This window comes from Trachemys scripta, chromosome 2 (assembly GCF_013100865.1).
Source record: "Trachemys scripta elegans isolate TJP31775 chromosome 2, CAS_Tse_1.0, whole genome shotgun sequence".
Classification (NCBI taxonomy): Eukaryota; Metazoa; Chordata; order Testudines; family Emydidae; genus Trachemys; species Trachemys scripta.
The window spans coordinates 20,666,290-20,684,680 of NC_048299.1; the positions used below are offsets into that span (position 1 = coordinate 20,666,290).

Here is an 18,391-nt window from a genome sequence, read left to right on the forward strand (position 1 = left end):
AATGGACATGTACAACACATCTCTAAGAACAACAGTTATGAAAGGTTTCAGAGGGATAGCCGTGTTAGCCTGTTTCAGCAAAAACAACGAGGAGTCTTGTGGCACCTTAAAGGCTAACAAATTTATTAGAGCATAAGCTTTCGTGAAAGGCTAGAAACAATTTTTTCTTTGAGTGATTGCACATGTATATTTCACTCGGTGACTCACAAGGCATAATGTACAATGAGTTCATGTACACATACATAGACTGGAGTACAATTTGTCCAAATTTAGCATCATTTCTGGAGTACAGAGTACTGGCATAATAGGATGCAAAGGTATGAACTGAAAACTAGACTGCCACTCTACAAATGTCCTGGATTCCGACTTGAGCAAGAAACACTGTAGAGACTGCCTGTCATATCATGGAACGTGCGGTCAGTCTGCCCCGCAGGGAAATGCCTGACAGATCATAACAAACACGAAGGCAGAAAGTTATCCAAAACATAATTCTTTGTCAAGAGACAGGATGATCCTTCATTCTGTCTGCTAAGGCCACCAATAGCTGGGTTGACAAACAAAACGCTTTAGTCCTCCCTACATAGGATGCCAACACTCTGACATTTAAGGTGTGCAAACGTTGCTCCTCTATTGGCACGCAGTTTGGGGTAAAATGTAGGAAAGTAAATTGACTGGTTAATATGAAAATTAAATACCACTTTTGAAAAATCTTGGATGAGGGCACGAGTTCACCTTATCCTTAAAAGAGTATTGTATAAGGTGGTTCCGATGTCAGAGCACACAATTTGGCTACCTTCCTGTCTGAAGCAATAGCTACCAGGAAAGCCACCTTTACAGATAGGTACAGTAAGGAACATGTTGGTAGAGGCTCAAATGGTGGCCCCATGAGCTTTGACAAATCTAAAGTTCAAGTTCTGGTGGGGATAGGTTCCCTTATTTGAGGGTACAACTTTTCCAGTCCCTTCACAAATCTGATTGTTATATCATTAGAAAATATAGAACGGTTATCCACATAGGGATGGAAAACTGATATTGCTGCCAAAATCATTTAGTAGAAGATTTCTTTGATAGAAGAACCATTAACTACTGCTGTTTTAGATGCAATACATAGTCCAGAATATGCTGGACAGAGGACTGCATTGGCAAGACTCCAAACTCACAAGACCAGACAGAAAAAGGCCTCCATTTTGACATGTAAGCAGCTCTGGAAAAGGGCTTTCTAACTGTTTCTAACAGGACATGGTGAACTTGCTTCAAGCTAGACTCCCCCTAGGACTTGGCCTTGGAGCCTCCAGGCTGTTAAATGAAGGGCCACAGGTTTGGGTGGAGCAGCTGACCATTATCTTTGGAGATCAAGTCCAGGTGCAACAGGAGCGAAATTGGAGTTGCAACTGACAGATCCAATACAATGGCAAACCAGTGCATCAAAGCTACTCTGGGGCTATTAACATAACTTGGACCTGGTCCTGTTTGTTCTTTAGCAGGACTCTGTGTAGGAATGGGATTGGGGGAAAAGCATAGTAGAGCTTGTTTGTCTAGGGTAGCAGGAAACCATCTGCAAAGGAACCAGGGCTGTGCCCTTGTAGGGAGCAATACTGTTGGCATTTCCTGTTGGCCTTGTTTGCAAATAGGTCTATCTGAAAAATTGGGAAACTGTCTGGTTGCATTTTGGCAGAGAAACCACTCATGACCATTTGTAAATAATCTAGTTAGGTGGTCCACCAGCTCATTCTGCGTCCCTGGAAGGTAAGGAGCTTCGTGACTGATTGAATCGACAATGAAAAAGTTCCATAGGTGAATTGCCTACTGACAAAGAAGGGACAGGCGGGTTCCCCCTGCCTGTTGAGGTAAAACATTGCCACAGCAGTGTCTGAGAGACCAAATAAGCTTTTGGCCTTGATATGTGGTAGGAAGGCCTGACAGGCGAGGCAGACAGCCCTTAGCTCTCTGACACTAATGTGAAGAGAGAGATTCGTTGAGGGCCACAGACTTTGAGTTCGGAGGGCATCCAGATAAGCTCCCCACACCAGGACAGATACATCCAGCACCAGTGTCAGTAAAGGCTCGGGGCAGACAAAGGGAACGCCCACACAAACACTGAGTGGGTTTGTCCACCTATCTAGCAAAGTCAGTACCTGTGAAGGCATAGTGAGCAGAGTGTTCAGATAGTGCTAACTTGGTGAATAAACGGAGGCCAGACAACTTTGATGAGTCATGATTTGCAGCCTGGCATGTTGGACTACATGTGTGTATAAAGTCATATAGGAGTCTCAGACAGTTTTGAGCTGATGTGATTGGGTGAATGTTAAGGTCTGCCACAAGAGAATGAATTGTTTGAAATCTTGTGTCTGGAAGGAAAGCTCTGGCCTGAACAGAGTCCAGCAGTCTGCCTATAAAAACCCTATTCTCTGCACTGGACAAAGGAAAGACTGATCAACTTAGACAAACAGACCTAAAGCTCTGAAGGATGATAGGATGAGTTGAATGCAGGAGAGAACCTGAGCCCTGGACCAGCCCTTAACTAGCCAGTCATCCAGGTAAGGTAGACCTGTACTCCTAGTCTCCTCAGAAACACCACTACCAGACATATTTTGTGAAAACCCAAGACGCTGCTGACAGGCCAAAAGGCAGCACAATGAACTGATAATGAAAGTGATTCACTATGAACCTGAAAAACTTTGTGACCTTGATAAAATGCCACATGAAAGTAGTCCTCTCAAATTGAGGGCAGCATTCCCATTTCCAAGATACAGGTATAGAATAATAGAAGGCTGGAAGGCAAAGTGACCATGTGAAACTATCTTTTTGAGGTATTTGTTGGTGCAGGTCTAAAGTTGGTCTGAGACCTCCCTTTGGTTTCAGGATTAGGAAATAACAGGAATAGAACCCTTTTCCTCAGTGACACTTAGGAACCTCTTCTATGGCTCCTACCTGAAGGAGAGACTGAACCTCCTGTTGTAGGAGCTCCTCCTGAGTGGCCCCTGAAGAGAGTGTTTGGTAGAAATAAATTGGAGGGTATATCCCACTTCCACAGTGCTTAATACCCATCAGTCTGAGCTAATCCAGGACCAAGCACTGGGGAAGTGGGAAAGGCAGTTTGCAAGTGTGGGGAAAATGGAAACTGGCATGGCGAGCTTGAGTATCCCATCAAAATCCCTATTTAGCACCCCCAGGTGTCTAGATGGACTAGACCGTGATGCAGAGGCAGAAGGAGAAAAAGGTCTATATCTACAACCCCTACTCATTTTTTCTCTGCAGATCCTGGCAAGAAGCAAGGGCAAAGTCATAGTGGGTCTGCTGTGGATGTAAGTGCTAACTGGATGGGACTGGAGTATACACCCACAAAAACTTTAGAGTTGCCATGAAGTCCAAATGGTGTCGGAATCCAGTGTCAAGTCAGAGAAGGACACTGAGCAGTCAACGTTGCAGGCTTCCCCTTTGATGGTACTGATGCAATGGAGGTTGACATGGTACCGAGCACTGCACCAGTACAGAGAGCACAGTCTCCTGCACTGTCAGAGAAACTGGCACTGAAAGGCTCAGCAGATCTCTTGCTACCACAAATAACTCCAGTGTGGTCACTACCGAGATGGTCTCAGAATGGCACGGTGCCACAGTTGTAGAAGGCGCTCCCTCAGGCTTCAGACGTGACTGCAACTGCCTTGATGCTGCAATCAATGATGCCAGCTTCTGTGGTGCCACAGAAGAGCAGTGCTTATGTTTTGGCTTCGCTCTATTCTTACCCCCATGCCCGGCAACCTTCCCCTCTCAGTGGTCTGCTTAAGACGTCTTATGTCTCTTTCTAGGAAGATGGTGCACTGGGACTCAGGCAGCATAGAAGGTGCTAACAAAAGCTGAAGCACTCAGTGCAGAGTCTGACTGACCGGGCTCTGACAGAGGACTTAAGGCGGCCTCAATGAGCAAAAACTTTAGTTGGCCTTCTCTGTCTTTCCTTGTCCAACACTTAAAGTCTCTGCAGTTCTGACAATGATCCTGAATATGAACTTCATTGATGACATCTTCATCATATGGACCCACGGAAAGGAGGCCCTTGAAGAATTCCACCTGGACTTCAACAATTTCCACCCCACCATCAACCTCAGCCTGGACCAGTCCACACAAGAGATCCACTTCCTGGACACTACAGTACAAATAAGTGATGGTCACATAAACACCACCCTATACCGGAAACCTACTGACCGCTATACGTACCTACATGCCTCCAGCTTCCATCCAAGACACATCATACGATCCATTGTCTACAGCCAAGCCCTAAGATACAACCGAATTTGCTCCAACCCCTCAGACAGAGACAAACACCTACAAGATCTTTATCAAGCATTCGTAAAACTACAATACCCACCTGGGGAAGTGAGGAAACAGATTGACAGAGCAAGACGGGTACCCAGGAATCACCTACTACAGGACAGGCCCAACAAGGACAATAACAGAACACCACTGGCCATCACATACAGCCCCCAGCTAAAACCTCTCCAGCGCATTATCCACGACCTACAACCTATCCTGGAAAATGATCCCTCACTCTCACAGACCTTGGGAGGCAGGCCAGTCCTTGCTTACAGACAACCCCCCAACCTGAATATACTCACCAGCAACTACACACCACACCACAGAAACACCAACCCAGGAACCTATCCCTGTAGCAAACCTCGTTGCCTACTCTGTCCCCATATCTACTCTGGCAACAGCATCAGAGGACCCAACCACATCAGCCACACCATCAGGGGCTCATTCACCTGCACATCCACTAATGTCATATATGCCATCATGTGCCAGCAATGCCCCTCTGCCATGTACATTGGCCAAACCGGACAGTCCCTCCGCAAAAGAATAAATGGACACAAATCGGACATCAGGAATGGTAACATACACAAGCCAGTAAGTGAACACTTCAATCTCCCTGGTCATTCTATCACAGATTTAAAAGTCACTGTCATTGAACAAAAAAACTTCAGAAACAGACTTCAAAGAGAAACAGCAGAACTAAAATTCATTTGCAAATTCAACACCATTAATCTGGGCTTGAATAGGGATTGGGAGTGGCTGGCTCACTACAGAAGCAGCTTTTCCTCTCCTGGAATTGACACCTCTTCATCTATTATTGGGAGTGGACTACATCCACCCTGATTGAATTGGCCTTGTCAACACTGGTTCGCCACTTGTGAAGTAACTCCCTGCTCTCCATGTGTCTGTATATAATGCCTGCATCTGTAGCTTTCACTCTATGCATCCGAAGAAGTGAGGTGTTTACTCACGAAAGCTTATGCCCAAATAAATCTGTTAGTCTTTAAGGTGCCACCAGACTCTTTGTTGTTTTAAAATAACACCACCACATCCATCTATTTTAACCAAACAAAGGCATGTAAATAGATTTTGGAAAAAAATTAAATTTAGTGCACATGCAGCGTGAGAAAGCTTAGCTCACATTGGTCTGATGTGAAAAGCAGGATTACACATTCCCTTTTGGAAAAACATTTTACACAACATTTCAAGCTCAGGAAGCCACCATGTCAATGGACAGACAGCTTAATTAACTCAACCTACTGGAAATAAAACTAATAGCAATCTACTGCTATAGTTCATCTCTGCTTAAAATTTTAGAATACTTTAAACAATACAACTCTACATGCAAACTTAATCACTATACCAATTTTTTTTTGATAAATACTCAGACCACACAGGGAACATTTCCAGAAACCTAAATCATAATATTCCAATAAGAATTTAGTATTACATGGCGGTTTCTTTCCCTCGCAAATCTTTTTATACTAAACAAAATAAAGCCTAATCTAACCTACAATAAAAGTAGGTGTCTGCACTATGTACAGAGAACAATAGGAATGGAGGACAGGGTTGTTGTTGCCCCTCTCCCTCTTACAAGAGACTCTTCTCATGGATATTTGCATGGTACTTTCATATAATGCTTCCATGAACCTCGTATGTTTTACATAATATTAGGGGAGCCTAGAAAAACTAGTAACAAGACCAGAAAGTAAAATGAGATTTAACTTGTGAAGGTGCAAATTAAAACATCTGGAAAACAGTCACAAAACACAGTATTCAGTGGCCGTGAAAACAACCGCATATTGCCAATGATCTTCCAAAATGAGGACTTTGCAATTACCCACTGCAATATGCCTATACCATTCATTAAGGCCTAAGTAATTAATTGAATGTGAATACCTAGGAATTCTACTACTTCAATTTCCACACAGAAAACATTAAATGGGCACTCAGATCAGAAATGCAACAGCTACGGTTCCATGTACAACCTTAATTCTTTTCTTTTTGCCGGTGCATTAGGGTAGTCTGTAATCATAGAATCAAATTATTTCACAAATAACAGAAGAACAAAAGTATGCAGTGATTTGAATGCTTTGCATTCATCTTTAGAATCTGTCTAAAGATCAAACTGAAAACTAATTTTTAAAAAAAAAAGTGACAAACCAAAAAGGTCTTAAAAAACTTGGTTTGGATCAAAATGAAATATCATATAGTTGGAAACCTCTCCCCTTACCACCCACTAATAAAGACAAAGTGCAAAAATGGCTGTGAGTTACAAACTACCGATGAAAGGAGGGCTGGCAGTGAACTTTAAAAAAATTAAAAGCTATAAAATTAATACAATCATATTACTAGGGGAAACCCTTTTTCTGTTATCAATCTACTGGAGACTACTTTTTCCTAGTGGAAAAATTAGTTGCATAAGCTTTACTTAAGTTATTTTAATTAAACAGAAAAGGCTATATTAAAAGACCATTATGCTTGCTAAGTCAAGCACTCAAAAGTTAGTAAATGACAGAATTAAGGTTGCCTGTGCACTACGGCACAGTTTTTAATTACAGGATAACATACTATTTTTTCTACAGCACCCTGTCTCCATCTGTGCACAGGATGGATGGTGCTCACTTAGTGAGTAATTATTTGATATTTTGTTTTCTCCTCATTGTTCAGTATGTGTAGAGCCCTGTGAAATTCTTTTTTCTTTTCAATAATTTTTCAGAAATTTTGTTTTATCTCCTGGGAGGGGGATAAAACAAAATAAAATGAACATTGCAGAAAAATTCCCAGGGAGGGAAAAGGGCCTGGAGAGAAAGCCTGCTTCAGTCTAGTGAAGAAGGAAGGTCCTAAGGGACAGTGCTGGAGAGTGAGACCACCCTGCAGCACTGGCTCTAAATGTAGTGCCCTGGCACATGAAGTCGCAGCACTGCTCAGTTTTGGCCCAGTTGCCCCTCTGTTATCATGACAGAGGAGTGGCCAGGCTAAACCTAAGCAGCACTGTTACATCATGCACCAGTTTTTTTTAGTATTATGGTGTTTTATTTTGTGTTATTTCGCATTTGCGAAAAATACGAGGCTCTAAATATGTGGCTCCAGGCTTTACTTACCACACACTATTCAAACCCTGCCCAGAAGGCAGAATTACTGATCTCCTCATAGACTTTTTCTATGGTATCCTTACAGTATTTCTTCAAACATTAATATTCTATTTTCACACTATCCCTCTGAAATGAGGATCATCCACATTGTATAGATGGGGAACTGAAGCAGAGAGAGATTAAGGTCAAAAGTTCCCACTAAATTTTCTGTGCCCAATTTGAAAAACTTAGGACTTGATTTTTTGAGAATACGTAGCATAATACAGCAATTATTATGTTCAAAGCATGACTTCAGTTGAAGTCAATAGGAGCTCTGAGTGTTCAGTACTTCTGCAAGTGATACCCCAGGGTCTCAAGACAGGCACCCAGAAAAAAAGGAACACAATTATTAGTGGCTATCTCTCAAAAATTTGGTTAAGGGACTTCCTACCATCATATATGAACTCTGTGGCAGAAGCCTGAATAGAACCCAATTCTCCAGCATTCATCAGCTGCCTCAACTGTGAGACCAACTTTCTCTTTCCGAAATGCCCTGCCTCATTCACTACACACCCTCCATCTTCTGCAACAAATGAAGCAGGAGTCCTACAGACAACAGCCTGTTTTACTACACAACTTGATTGATCCGGCGGAGGAAAAAAAAGCGAACATGTAATTAAGGACCGATATAATGCACAGGCAAGCTTAATTCTGGCATTTCCTAGTGTGCTTGACTTAATAATGTTCTTTTAATATTGCTTTTTTAATAAGGCTAGGAAGTTGCACACAAAAAAAACCCACCCAAACAAATTCTATCACGTGCCAACATATTAACACCTATAGATCAGACAGGCTCCCAATTCTCAGTTCCAGCGCCTGGATCTGGCGCAGACTAGAGCAACCAGGAACTGCAATTGCAGGGGAAGTCCTGCTCAATCAGCTGAAGTTCTGGGCTGCAGCACATTCTTAATAGGCAACTTTAATAATAGGCAGTGCTATGAGCCCCCATCCTTTCATGTATTTGTACCTGCTCCTGTATTTTTCACTTCATACATCTGATGAAGTGGGTTCTAGCCCAAAAAAGCTTATGCACAAATAAATTTGTTTGTCTCTAAGGTGCCACAAGGACTCCTCGGTTTTTTTGCTCATACAGACTAACATGGCTACACTGAAACCTGTAATAAAATGAACGATTCATACTCTAATAGCAATAACCATGTCAGCATGGACACTTGTATTACAGGATATTGATGCATTTTTAGGATGGCCGAACCTCATACCTCTTGATAAAACTAAAGTATGTGCCAGTGCAGGACCAGTGTGGATTTTCATATTGGAAACTACAATAATACAGCCCCATTCCCAGAAATTGCTGCTCTTGGCCCAAGATACATGTTGACATGAAATTTGCTGCCTTTTCAAATCTCAAAATCTTATTCAAATTTAAAATATGAAGAAAAGCATTTTGATAGATGAGATTTGCAAACAAGTTTAGAATCACGTCCTCTGAGACTAGTATTAGAGTAATGAGACATGCACAAACTTCCAAGACACCAGTGCTAAAGCACTGATATCGTAATCAGTTTGTGTCAGATGGGTAAGATTTGCACTGAGGCTTAACTTGCAGTATCAGCACAAGCATTAGTATCACAGTGATCTTTCTGCCACTCCATGCTAGCTTTACTGAAAAGAGAACTATCAGGAAATCCTGCTTTGGCATCAGTATTTTCGTTAGACCCAGGCTTCAGAAGCTTTTTCAGAGTGGGATCCATCTCAGAGGTGACCACCTCCTCTATTTGGAACTCTGCAGACTCACTGTAGCAACTATTGAACTGCTTTATCTTTTCTTTAAAAAAGCATAATTTTATTTCATCTCCCCATCCCATCTCTTTCATTTCTCTCCCCTCCATGTTTCCCTATATCATTATTCTTGTTTCCCTTCTTCTCTGATCTCATGGACATTCTTTCTCCAGTATTGGCTCTGCCCCATAAGCAGCTTCTGTTTTTACTTCTGCCAGTTCTGGTTCCAGAGGGCTGATTCCATACTCTCTCTTTTTCTTAAGTAGCTACTGGCCCAACAGAAAAAGGCAAGAGCTGAAACTCTTCTTGTTATTAAAAAAGGAACTGAGACGTATTAATCAAGAATACACTAAAGTTACTAAGAATCTAAGAGGAAAAGATTAACTTGTTATATGGAAAGTTTGATCCTCATTTGAGGTAACAAAAATTCTGATGCAGTAATCTCCTGACGTGGCAGTATTGCCTAGTGGTGCCCCCGTTTCCATTGAAACAATCATGGAGAGGCAGGAAGATTACAGGACACTAGATTTAGTCTCATGGTACTTAAGAATCTAGACAACCATAACATTAACTTAATTTTCAAATATATAGCGGGAAACGCTTAAATACCACTATCCAGGATTTTACATCTCAAACCTTTAATGGTACATACATGACCAATAAAACAATTTCCTGCAAGCCTCTGCAAATTATTGATTAAGTATTCTAATAACTGATTGACTGTGGTATTGATAAATATACATTTTTCAGAATAAATTGCCTTGTTTTGTTTACATCTCCCGTGTGCTGCCTACCAAGTCCTAATCATCCTACCTTAGCAGCCCTGACAGCCTTAATTTTCAGCAGCATATCAACAAACGCCACTCGCACTTTCTCAGAATTGTCATGGAGACTGTATTTTACTGTTGGCAGGAGCTGTTCCAATAATGGGTGGCTTAGTTTGTTGTCCAAAATTATAGGCAGACACTGCAACAGAAATATCACACTGAATAAAAAAACCCATAAAAATAGCAGACATACAAAAACTATACTAAAATTATTAAAATTACTAAACTTAAGGCTAAATATAGTGGCAGATGTTTCATTTACGTATTTTTTTCTATAATTATCTTTTAAAAGAAAGTATTAAAGAGCAACTCAAAATCTCTTATTAATGCCTTTCATTTCAGATGAAGTGGTTTTACATTGTAAGATCTTCTGACCTGAGGCAGTGTTTTTGTTCATCTCTTGTACTTGAGGAATACGTTTATGCCCAGGAAGTCAGTCTTTCTGACATTTGTTAGATGGAGTTGACCAATCAATCCTGGTATACTGAACAACTATCTGGGGAACAGCCTTCCCCTACACACAGACAGTAATATATGCATCCAACCATGGGAAGACTGACCATGGGGTACAAAACACAACACTTAAACGCAATCTTTTTTTTCCAGGTCTCTCTCTCTGGGTCACACATGATGCCTTGGAACCAACCTGGAAACATTTTCTACACAGTTGTGTGATTAAGTATAAAGATTTAGTGATTTACAATTATCTGAACAAGAAAGTCTGGTCAAAATACTAAACCAAGAGCATGAAGAGGAGGGCTTTCCACCTTCAGATAACCAGAGAGAAGAATTGAGGTGGTCAGGGATCACACAGCTACTCAAACTCAGCTCTAAATGTTTGGTGCCACAAGGGACTGCTTGTTCATTCCCAGAAGGCATTTTTTCTAAAAGGTTTGCAAAACTTAAATACCAGGAAGTACATCTCAAGGGAAATTATGCAAAGACCAACTCGGAGAAAAATCAAAAGTTTTTATAAAAAGCACACCTTCTACTGAAGTTGACCCTTAATAACCTCCGTCACATGCTTCAAGGAATACCTAAAAATTTACTATCAATACAAGTTTTTAAAGTCGGCATATTAAACTTACCTTAAAAACAGAACAACGAACATCAGCTGAAGTTACATCAAAAGCCAGATCTCCAATTAGTTTTTTTAAAAGCTCAGCAAGGATGGTTGCAGGAATCATGTCCCAGTATTTGGATGTTATTTTACTAACACCAAGTACCCCTGTAGAGCGGACCAGTGGTTGAGGATCTTCTAAAAGACTCTATAAACAAAGAAGAAGAGGAAACAAATTTCATGTATGCATCATCATGCTGTCTGTTGCTATTTAAAAGAAGAAAAAAAATCATCGCTATTAGCATTTAACCAAACCATATGTGATAGTATGAAATATTTCCATATCTGGAATATTCTCCAAATGAGTGTTTATTGCTATTATTAAATATTTTTTAGTTAGAAAACAAAAGAAAGAAAAATATTGACGATGATTTTCCAAAACATCACCCTAAAGTTAGGCTCTTAGAGTAGAATTTTCAAAAGTGAAAGTCAATGAGACTTGTGCATGAAAGTCACTTAAACAATTGAAAATCTCACCCCTAAGGTTCATCTTTATGAACCTAATTGTCAAGTCTCACTGTTCACTGTTTGAGAGGGAATGACCTTAAAACCTGGAATTTCCAGGAATCTTCAGTGATCAAATATTTATTCTTGTGAATACAACAATAAGTTTTCCCAAACAGAAAAAAACACTGCTTTAGGAATAAACTGGCCAGCCCTCATGTTTCTAATTCATTATTTTAATTCTTAACTCCCCCATACTTCTGTTTAGATACTCCATCATAGGAGCTGCAGATATTTAATATTAGGCATTCATTATAGAACCACAAAGTCAAGTAATCAAGTGTAGAGCCCTTCTCACCCATTGTATCCTAAGTAAATAGGACATGAATGTATGTAACCAGTGTCATCTGGCTTTCCTAAGCGCGCTCTCAGTTTTTTGAACCATACTTGTAGCTCAATTAATGTAAACCCAGACCCCCACTTCATTAGCATTTAGGCCCCTTTCCAAAACGTTGCTATTCCACCAGAAATGAGAGAGTGCACAAGTTTAAAGGAATTTAATTGCATATTTCTGCACTCTTTCTTGTGGGTAACATTCTCAATCCCCTTACGCCATTAATTGCAGTACATGCATTTCAAATGGTCTTACTGCCAAGTAAATTTTGCCAAATATTTAACTTAACATTTTGTTTTCACGTTGTCTTCATGAAAACTTACGAAAAGTTCTTCAAACTGTTTCTGAATTTCATTATCCATATCCTCATTATTAAAATGGGGATCACGAATAGGAAATGCTTCGACAAACAATAATGCTGCATTTGATCGAACTTCTGAGTTTCTGGCCTGTTACAAAGGAGAAGAAAAGAAATTGTTCATAAATTGATACTCTTTATTAAAATTTATTTGACAAATAGTCTTCAAATCACCATCATCAGTTTTGTACTTCTAATCAAGTACGAATTCTAATAAAGTAATTGGATTAAACATAATTTATAACAACTTCTACATCTCACAGTTCAAAGTTCTGCCCAACCAGTAAATTCTAGGTTAGCTGTAAATTGAGTTCTCAGAGCATATTGGCTTCAAAGACACAGAGGATTCACACTTGGAGGAGTGCCATCTTGTTTTGGCCTAGAATAGTTAAAGTCAGTTAGCACTGCTACAGGCCTTCAAACATGTGCTCTGTGATAGAGAAGCTACAGCTATAAAAGGTGGTACTTTGGTCTCAACCCTTAAATTAGTGCTCAGAATATGGAAATTGAATTCAAGCAAACATACTTAGCGGTTTTATTGGGGGGGGGGGGGGGGGGAGGAGGGGGAAGAGGGAGAAAAAAGGTCATCCCCTGACACTTTTGGTGTTTGTCACTACTTGACAAAAAGTGGAAATTTCATAGAGATTTCTTTAATTAGTTTGAACATTTCATTTAATTAAACAAATAACCAATAACGGAAGTATATCATCCATCATATTCTTCAAGCAGTATGTGTATGAAAATAATTTGTAAATTTAATTTACTCCTTAAATTCAGAAAAGGCAATCTTGTAATAACCTAAAATTAGAATTTACAATAAATAAGCATTTTTGCATCAGTATCTCCTATAGCGGTCTGAAATTACTGAAAGTAGCCCTGGTCCTAGCAAACACAAGAATGCAAACACAAGAATCCTCAGTAGCTTTAAAGGGAGGATAAAACGGTTACCTACCTTTTGTAACTGTTGTTCTTTGAGATGTGTTGCTCATGTCCATTCCATTCTCGGTGTGCGCGCACCCATCTGCACGGTCATTTGAGATTTTTGCCTTAGTGGTATCCGTAGGATCAGCTGTGGCGCTCCCTGGAGTGCCGCGCTCATGCGTCGGTATATTAGGCGCCACCAGCTCTGTGCCCTCTCAGTTCCTTCTTGCCAGCAACTTCAACAGAAGGGCAGGAGGCTGCATAATGGAATGGACATAAGAAACACATCTCGAAGAACAGTTACGAAAGGTAGGTAACCATTTTTTCTTCGAGTGCTTGCTCATGTCAATACCATTCTAGGTGACTCACAAGCAGTGTCCATGGAGGTGGGCTCAGTTCATGGTCACGCAGCTTGCAGTGCTGCTCTACCATAGCCAGTGTCGTCACAAGCTTACTGGGTAAGTGCGTAATGAGATGTGAACACGTGGTTAGGCATCAAATCTCTTGGACTGATACCTGCGCCAGGAAGGCCACTGATGATGCTTGTGCCCTAGTTGAGTGTGCCGTCACAGGCACTATTGCCAGCTCATAGCGGTAGTGGATATAGGCCGCGATCCAGGACAAAATCCTTTGAGCAGACACAGGGAGACCTTTCATTTTGTCTGCCACTGCAACGAACAACTGCGTCAACTTATGGAACGCCTTGGTCCTGTCTATGTAAAAGGCCAGTGCCCTCCTGATGTCCAGGGCGTCCAATCTGCATTCTTCATCTGACGTATGAGGCCTTTGGGAAGAAGACAGGTAAGTATATGTCCTGGCCCTCTTCATTCGCAGCAGACATGACCAGTGATGCCGCTGGGGAGTGCGTGTAGGAGGTATTTGAACACTTTTGCAGGGATGTAATACTTCTTTTCCGCCTTCTAAGAAGTTGGTGGAATGGAAGAGGGGGTTTGCCACAGCGATTTGGCAATTTTAAGGACCGAGGTGGACAGGCAGCATGAACCGGGCTGGGGTGGAGGAGGATATAACGTTGAAGAGGTCATTGGACTCCTCCACGACCTCCTCAATTTGTAGGTTAAAGTTAGCAGCCACCCTTTTAAGGAGGGCCTGGTGCTCCTTGAAGTTGTCAGGGGGACTGTCTGTTTGGGAGGGATCCACCCCCGCTTCATCTGGGGACAACGACTGCACCACTTGTGGAAGAGCAGGCTCCCCATCCCGCTCCAGGGACGGCTCTTTAGGTGCTGGGGTTCAGCATGCTGCCCCCACATCGGATTCGGCACCTCATTCTGATTCCGATGCTGAGGGAGCCAGGGCCAGTTGGTCCGAGGTGGCCAGGGAGGGCTGGTGGGAACATGGGACCGGCATTACTGGCACGCCCAATGGGTTCCAATACAGCCATTGAGCAGGCCACTGCCCCTGCTGCACATTGTCCTTGCAGGTGCCGTGCCGGTCTCATGAGTCAGCAGCGCATCACCCCTTCTTGGCGAGGAGCTGAACTCCCAGTTCGACTCGGACCACTGCCCTTCTGGTGACCAGGGTGGAGCCTGAGTCTGCTGACTGACTCTGGTCGGCAACCGGTGAGGTGAGGGCTGGGAACAGCACCTTCCCAACGAACGGTACCAGGGCAAAGGGACTGGTGCTGTGTCGAGGAGCGGCCCTGCCTGGGCGGGGACCAACATCTGGGAGACTGTCTGGGCGAAGGTGAGTTGGGCTGTGGCGATCTATGATGGGAAGCTCGCCAGTACTGGTGGTACAGGACTCCGGTGCTTTGACTCCGGTGTCCCATGTCTTGTAGGTGGAGAGCGCGTTGAGGACCTGGGACTTCTAGTCGGCAACCTAGGATATGGTGCCGGAGTCCAAAACCGCAGAGATGGAGATCTGCACCTGTGATCTGGTGATCGAGGGTGCTCCACCACCCTATGAGGTGGTCCTATGATCAGCTTGCCCTTAGATGTCGGCGTCTTAGCTGAGTCTGCCGCCTGGTGCAGTGTCTGCGGTGCCAGTCGGCCTACTTGCTCTTTAGCCGCCGGGGTCACTTTGGGAAATGAGGGCTCTGGTCGAGCTGGGGGGGTCCAACCTCCGTGGTAAACCCATGAAGGGCACATGGCCTGACATTGGCCAGGAGCCGGGAGGCTCTTCTTCTTTTGCCACTTCTTAGGCAAGCCAACACTACGGATACCGCTAAGGCAAAAAAGCCTCCGACAACTGTGCATGTGGGCACGCACACACCTAGAATGGAATCAACATGAGCAAGCACTCAAAGAAGAAAGCATTTTACTGAGTTGCAAGTAAATGAAGGCTTTTGTTCCACTGACTCACCTGGCAGATGAAGCTTTTTTAAAAATACCACTGAAACCCAACTTAAGAAGAGTAGATTGCCTTCATTCATTAAATTAAGGTTGCAAGGCAACAGTTGCCAGATGCACAGAGGGAGTCAGAAAAACAGTCTGAAAAGTAAGCATGTTTTCCTACAAAAACTACTAAAGTGAAATTTAGAAAGGATTCTGCTATTTGTTGTAGTGATGAAATTATTTGAACTGAGAATTAGGAATAGCATCAGCATTAACTATACACAAGAAAAGGTAATGCTTTTATATAAAGGTCTAGTTGCACAGCTGTTCTATTGCCATGGGTTCATCTAAATCTCAGATGTATTTCGTAAAGGAAATGTAATACTGCACATGTTCAGTACACTATTTTCAAATCACTTGTAATGCATGTATTTCCTAACCTTATTGTTTCCAAACTGAACAAAGATTACACTCTAAGTTTTAAAGTTCTGCTGTTTGGCATTAGTGCAACATACCCCCCACCAAAACCCCACAACTATATAACCTTTATAAGTGTAAAATATATATTAATTATTATTTGTATTACTATAATCTGGAGGCCCTAGTATGGACCAGGACATCATTTGGGCTAGGTGCTGTATAAAACAGAAAAAAGTAACAGTTCCTACCCCAGAGAACGGTACAATTTAAGCATAAAAGAGAATAGATGAGGAGTACAAGAAAATAATGAGACAATACTGGGGAACATGATAGGCAGTGGTCTCAGCACACCAAGGACCGAACTGTTGTCACTTTTTTGTAGGCATTACGGAAAAGGAGTTTTAAGAAGGGCTTTGAAGATGGATAATAAACGAGTTTTGCAGATGTTTACAGGGAGCATCTCCCAAATATGAGGAGCAGCGTGGGAGAAAGCACGAAGGTGCTTGTTTGGAAATTTAACAACTGGGAGATTGAGGTTGGCATCATAGGCTAATCGGAGGTGGGAATCAACTTCTTGATAGCGAATCAGAGAGGATAGCAGAGAGTGAATCAGCATAAGGACAGGACATGAAGTGCATTCAAAGTGAAAACGAGTAGCTTAAGTTTGATGTGCTAGAGAAGGGGGAGTCAGGGGAGCAATGCAAAGAAAGGGGTGACATGGTCAATGTGATGGGCTAGCAAAATGATCTTTGCATGCTCACGTAACTAAAGAAGACCTGAACATATTTTTCTGTAATTTACAAAACAAATTCACTCTTGTATTGTTACTGTGATACTCACTTCACTTATATCATGGTAAAACTGTTTATGAAAGCTATCACTGTTTCCAAGTTAGGTGGTATACAGCAAACAAGGTTAGATTAATATTATCCCTTCTGTACATTATTTTAAACCAAATTTTTATCCTTTTTCAGAAAAAGAATAAGAAATGTTGCTCAAAAAGAAGTTTAGCATTCAGTGCTGATTCACCAGATGTTTCTCTCAACGAGGGGCATGCCGGCCCCTAAATAGTCCCTTCCTCCCCATTCCCTACATAGATTTCCTTTGTGCCAGATGGAGAGAAGGCAGAAACTCGAATGCCAATGATGTAAAACAAAGGCTGAACACAACATATGTCTCAAAGCCTACGCTGAAGCTAAAGTAAACAAGTGAACCTTCCTTTCAATTTCCATTGAAGTTTCCAAATCTCACCTCAAGGAACTATCCAAGTAAACTGCTTCTTCATCAGTCCTGAGACTACAGCCTGCATCAGAACTACCAACCTACTTCACTGAAAAGATCTTTCACATTCAGGAAGGCTTCCTAAAGAGGAGATAACTTACTTGTAATTGGAAATTCTTCAAAATGTAGGTCCCCATCTGTATTCCACTGTGGGTTATGCATGCGCACCATGCACCCAGAGTCAGAGAATTTAAAAGCAGTGTCCGATGGTCTGCACATGCACCCAAGCCTTCTGCTTCCATCTGAGGTGACAAAGGGCACGGGAGACTGACCACATCTCAAGTTTTCTCCGTCATGAAACTGACAGATCTGAAGCAAAGGGGATGGAAGGCAGGAAGTGACACACAGATAGGGACCACACAACTTGAAGAAACTTCAGTTACAGGTAAGTAACCTTCTCTTCTTTGAATTATAGTTTCCTATTGTATTCCATCATGGGTGATTGACAAGCAGTACCCAAGTTGGAGGAGGGTGTGAGGATAAGGACGGAAGGGTCACGTGGAGAATCACCGTGCCAAACAAGGCATCTTAAGTTCCCTCTAAGCTGCACGGCCGCCCAGCAGTCTATCAAGTGCCGCACAATTCAGGTGCCCCTCTGCCCACTGCCGCGCTGCTCCTGCCCTCTGCCTTGGAGCTCCTGGCCAGAGGCTCCTGGGAGCCTCCTGCTTCCTGTGCAGAGCAGGAAGGGGGAAGGAGGGCGCTGATGTCAGGGTGTCCCGCTCCCCTCTACCCCATCTGCACAGAGCTGGTGGGGAGGAGAAGGAGGAGGAGGAGGAGAGAACACACATGATAGGGCCCAGGAGTGGGATGGACGGAGCTTGCTGGCAGCTGCTATTCTGTCTGAACAAGCAGGCTTCAGACTGGTGATCTACTTAAAAGAGCAGTGTACTTAAAGGGGCAATGCATGTCTCTGTCTCTCTCACACACACACACACCTACCTCCCAACACATACTTGTATTATTGTTACTTCTTGATACTTATTTCAAAGTGTATTATTTTAGTTTTTTGACTGGTCTATGTATTTCATAATTTTTATTTCTCTCACGCTTAAATTTAATTATTTGAGTAGTGAGTTCTAAAATGCCTAACCTGTCCTGGCTGGAGTAATTACCCCTATGGTAACTTTTTAAAAATATATATTAGATCTAGGTTTTT

General features: G+C 42.3%; 1 protein-coding gene across 2 annotated transcripts in view; it reads right to left on the reverse strand.

Annotated features, from left to right (window-relative positions):
* The window catches only part of NCAPG2 (non-SMC condensin II complex subunit G2), a 116,113-nt gene that overhangs the window by 51,872 nt on the left and 45,850 nt on the right, over positions 1-18,391 (reverse strand). For both annotated transcript variants that reach the window (XM_034760013.1, XM_034760014.1), the window contains 3 exons: positions 12,288-12,413; positions 11,095-11,274; positions 9,993-10,145 (listed from right to left, as the gene is read on the reverse strand). In XM_034760013.1, coding sequence (XP_034615904.1) covers positions 9,993-10,145; positions 11,095-11,274; positions 12,288-12,413 — 459 coding nt within the window. The remainder of the gene's footprint in view (positions 1-9,992; positions 10,146-11,094; positions 11,275-12,287; positions 12,414-18,391) is intronic.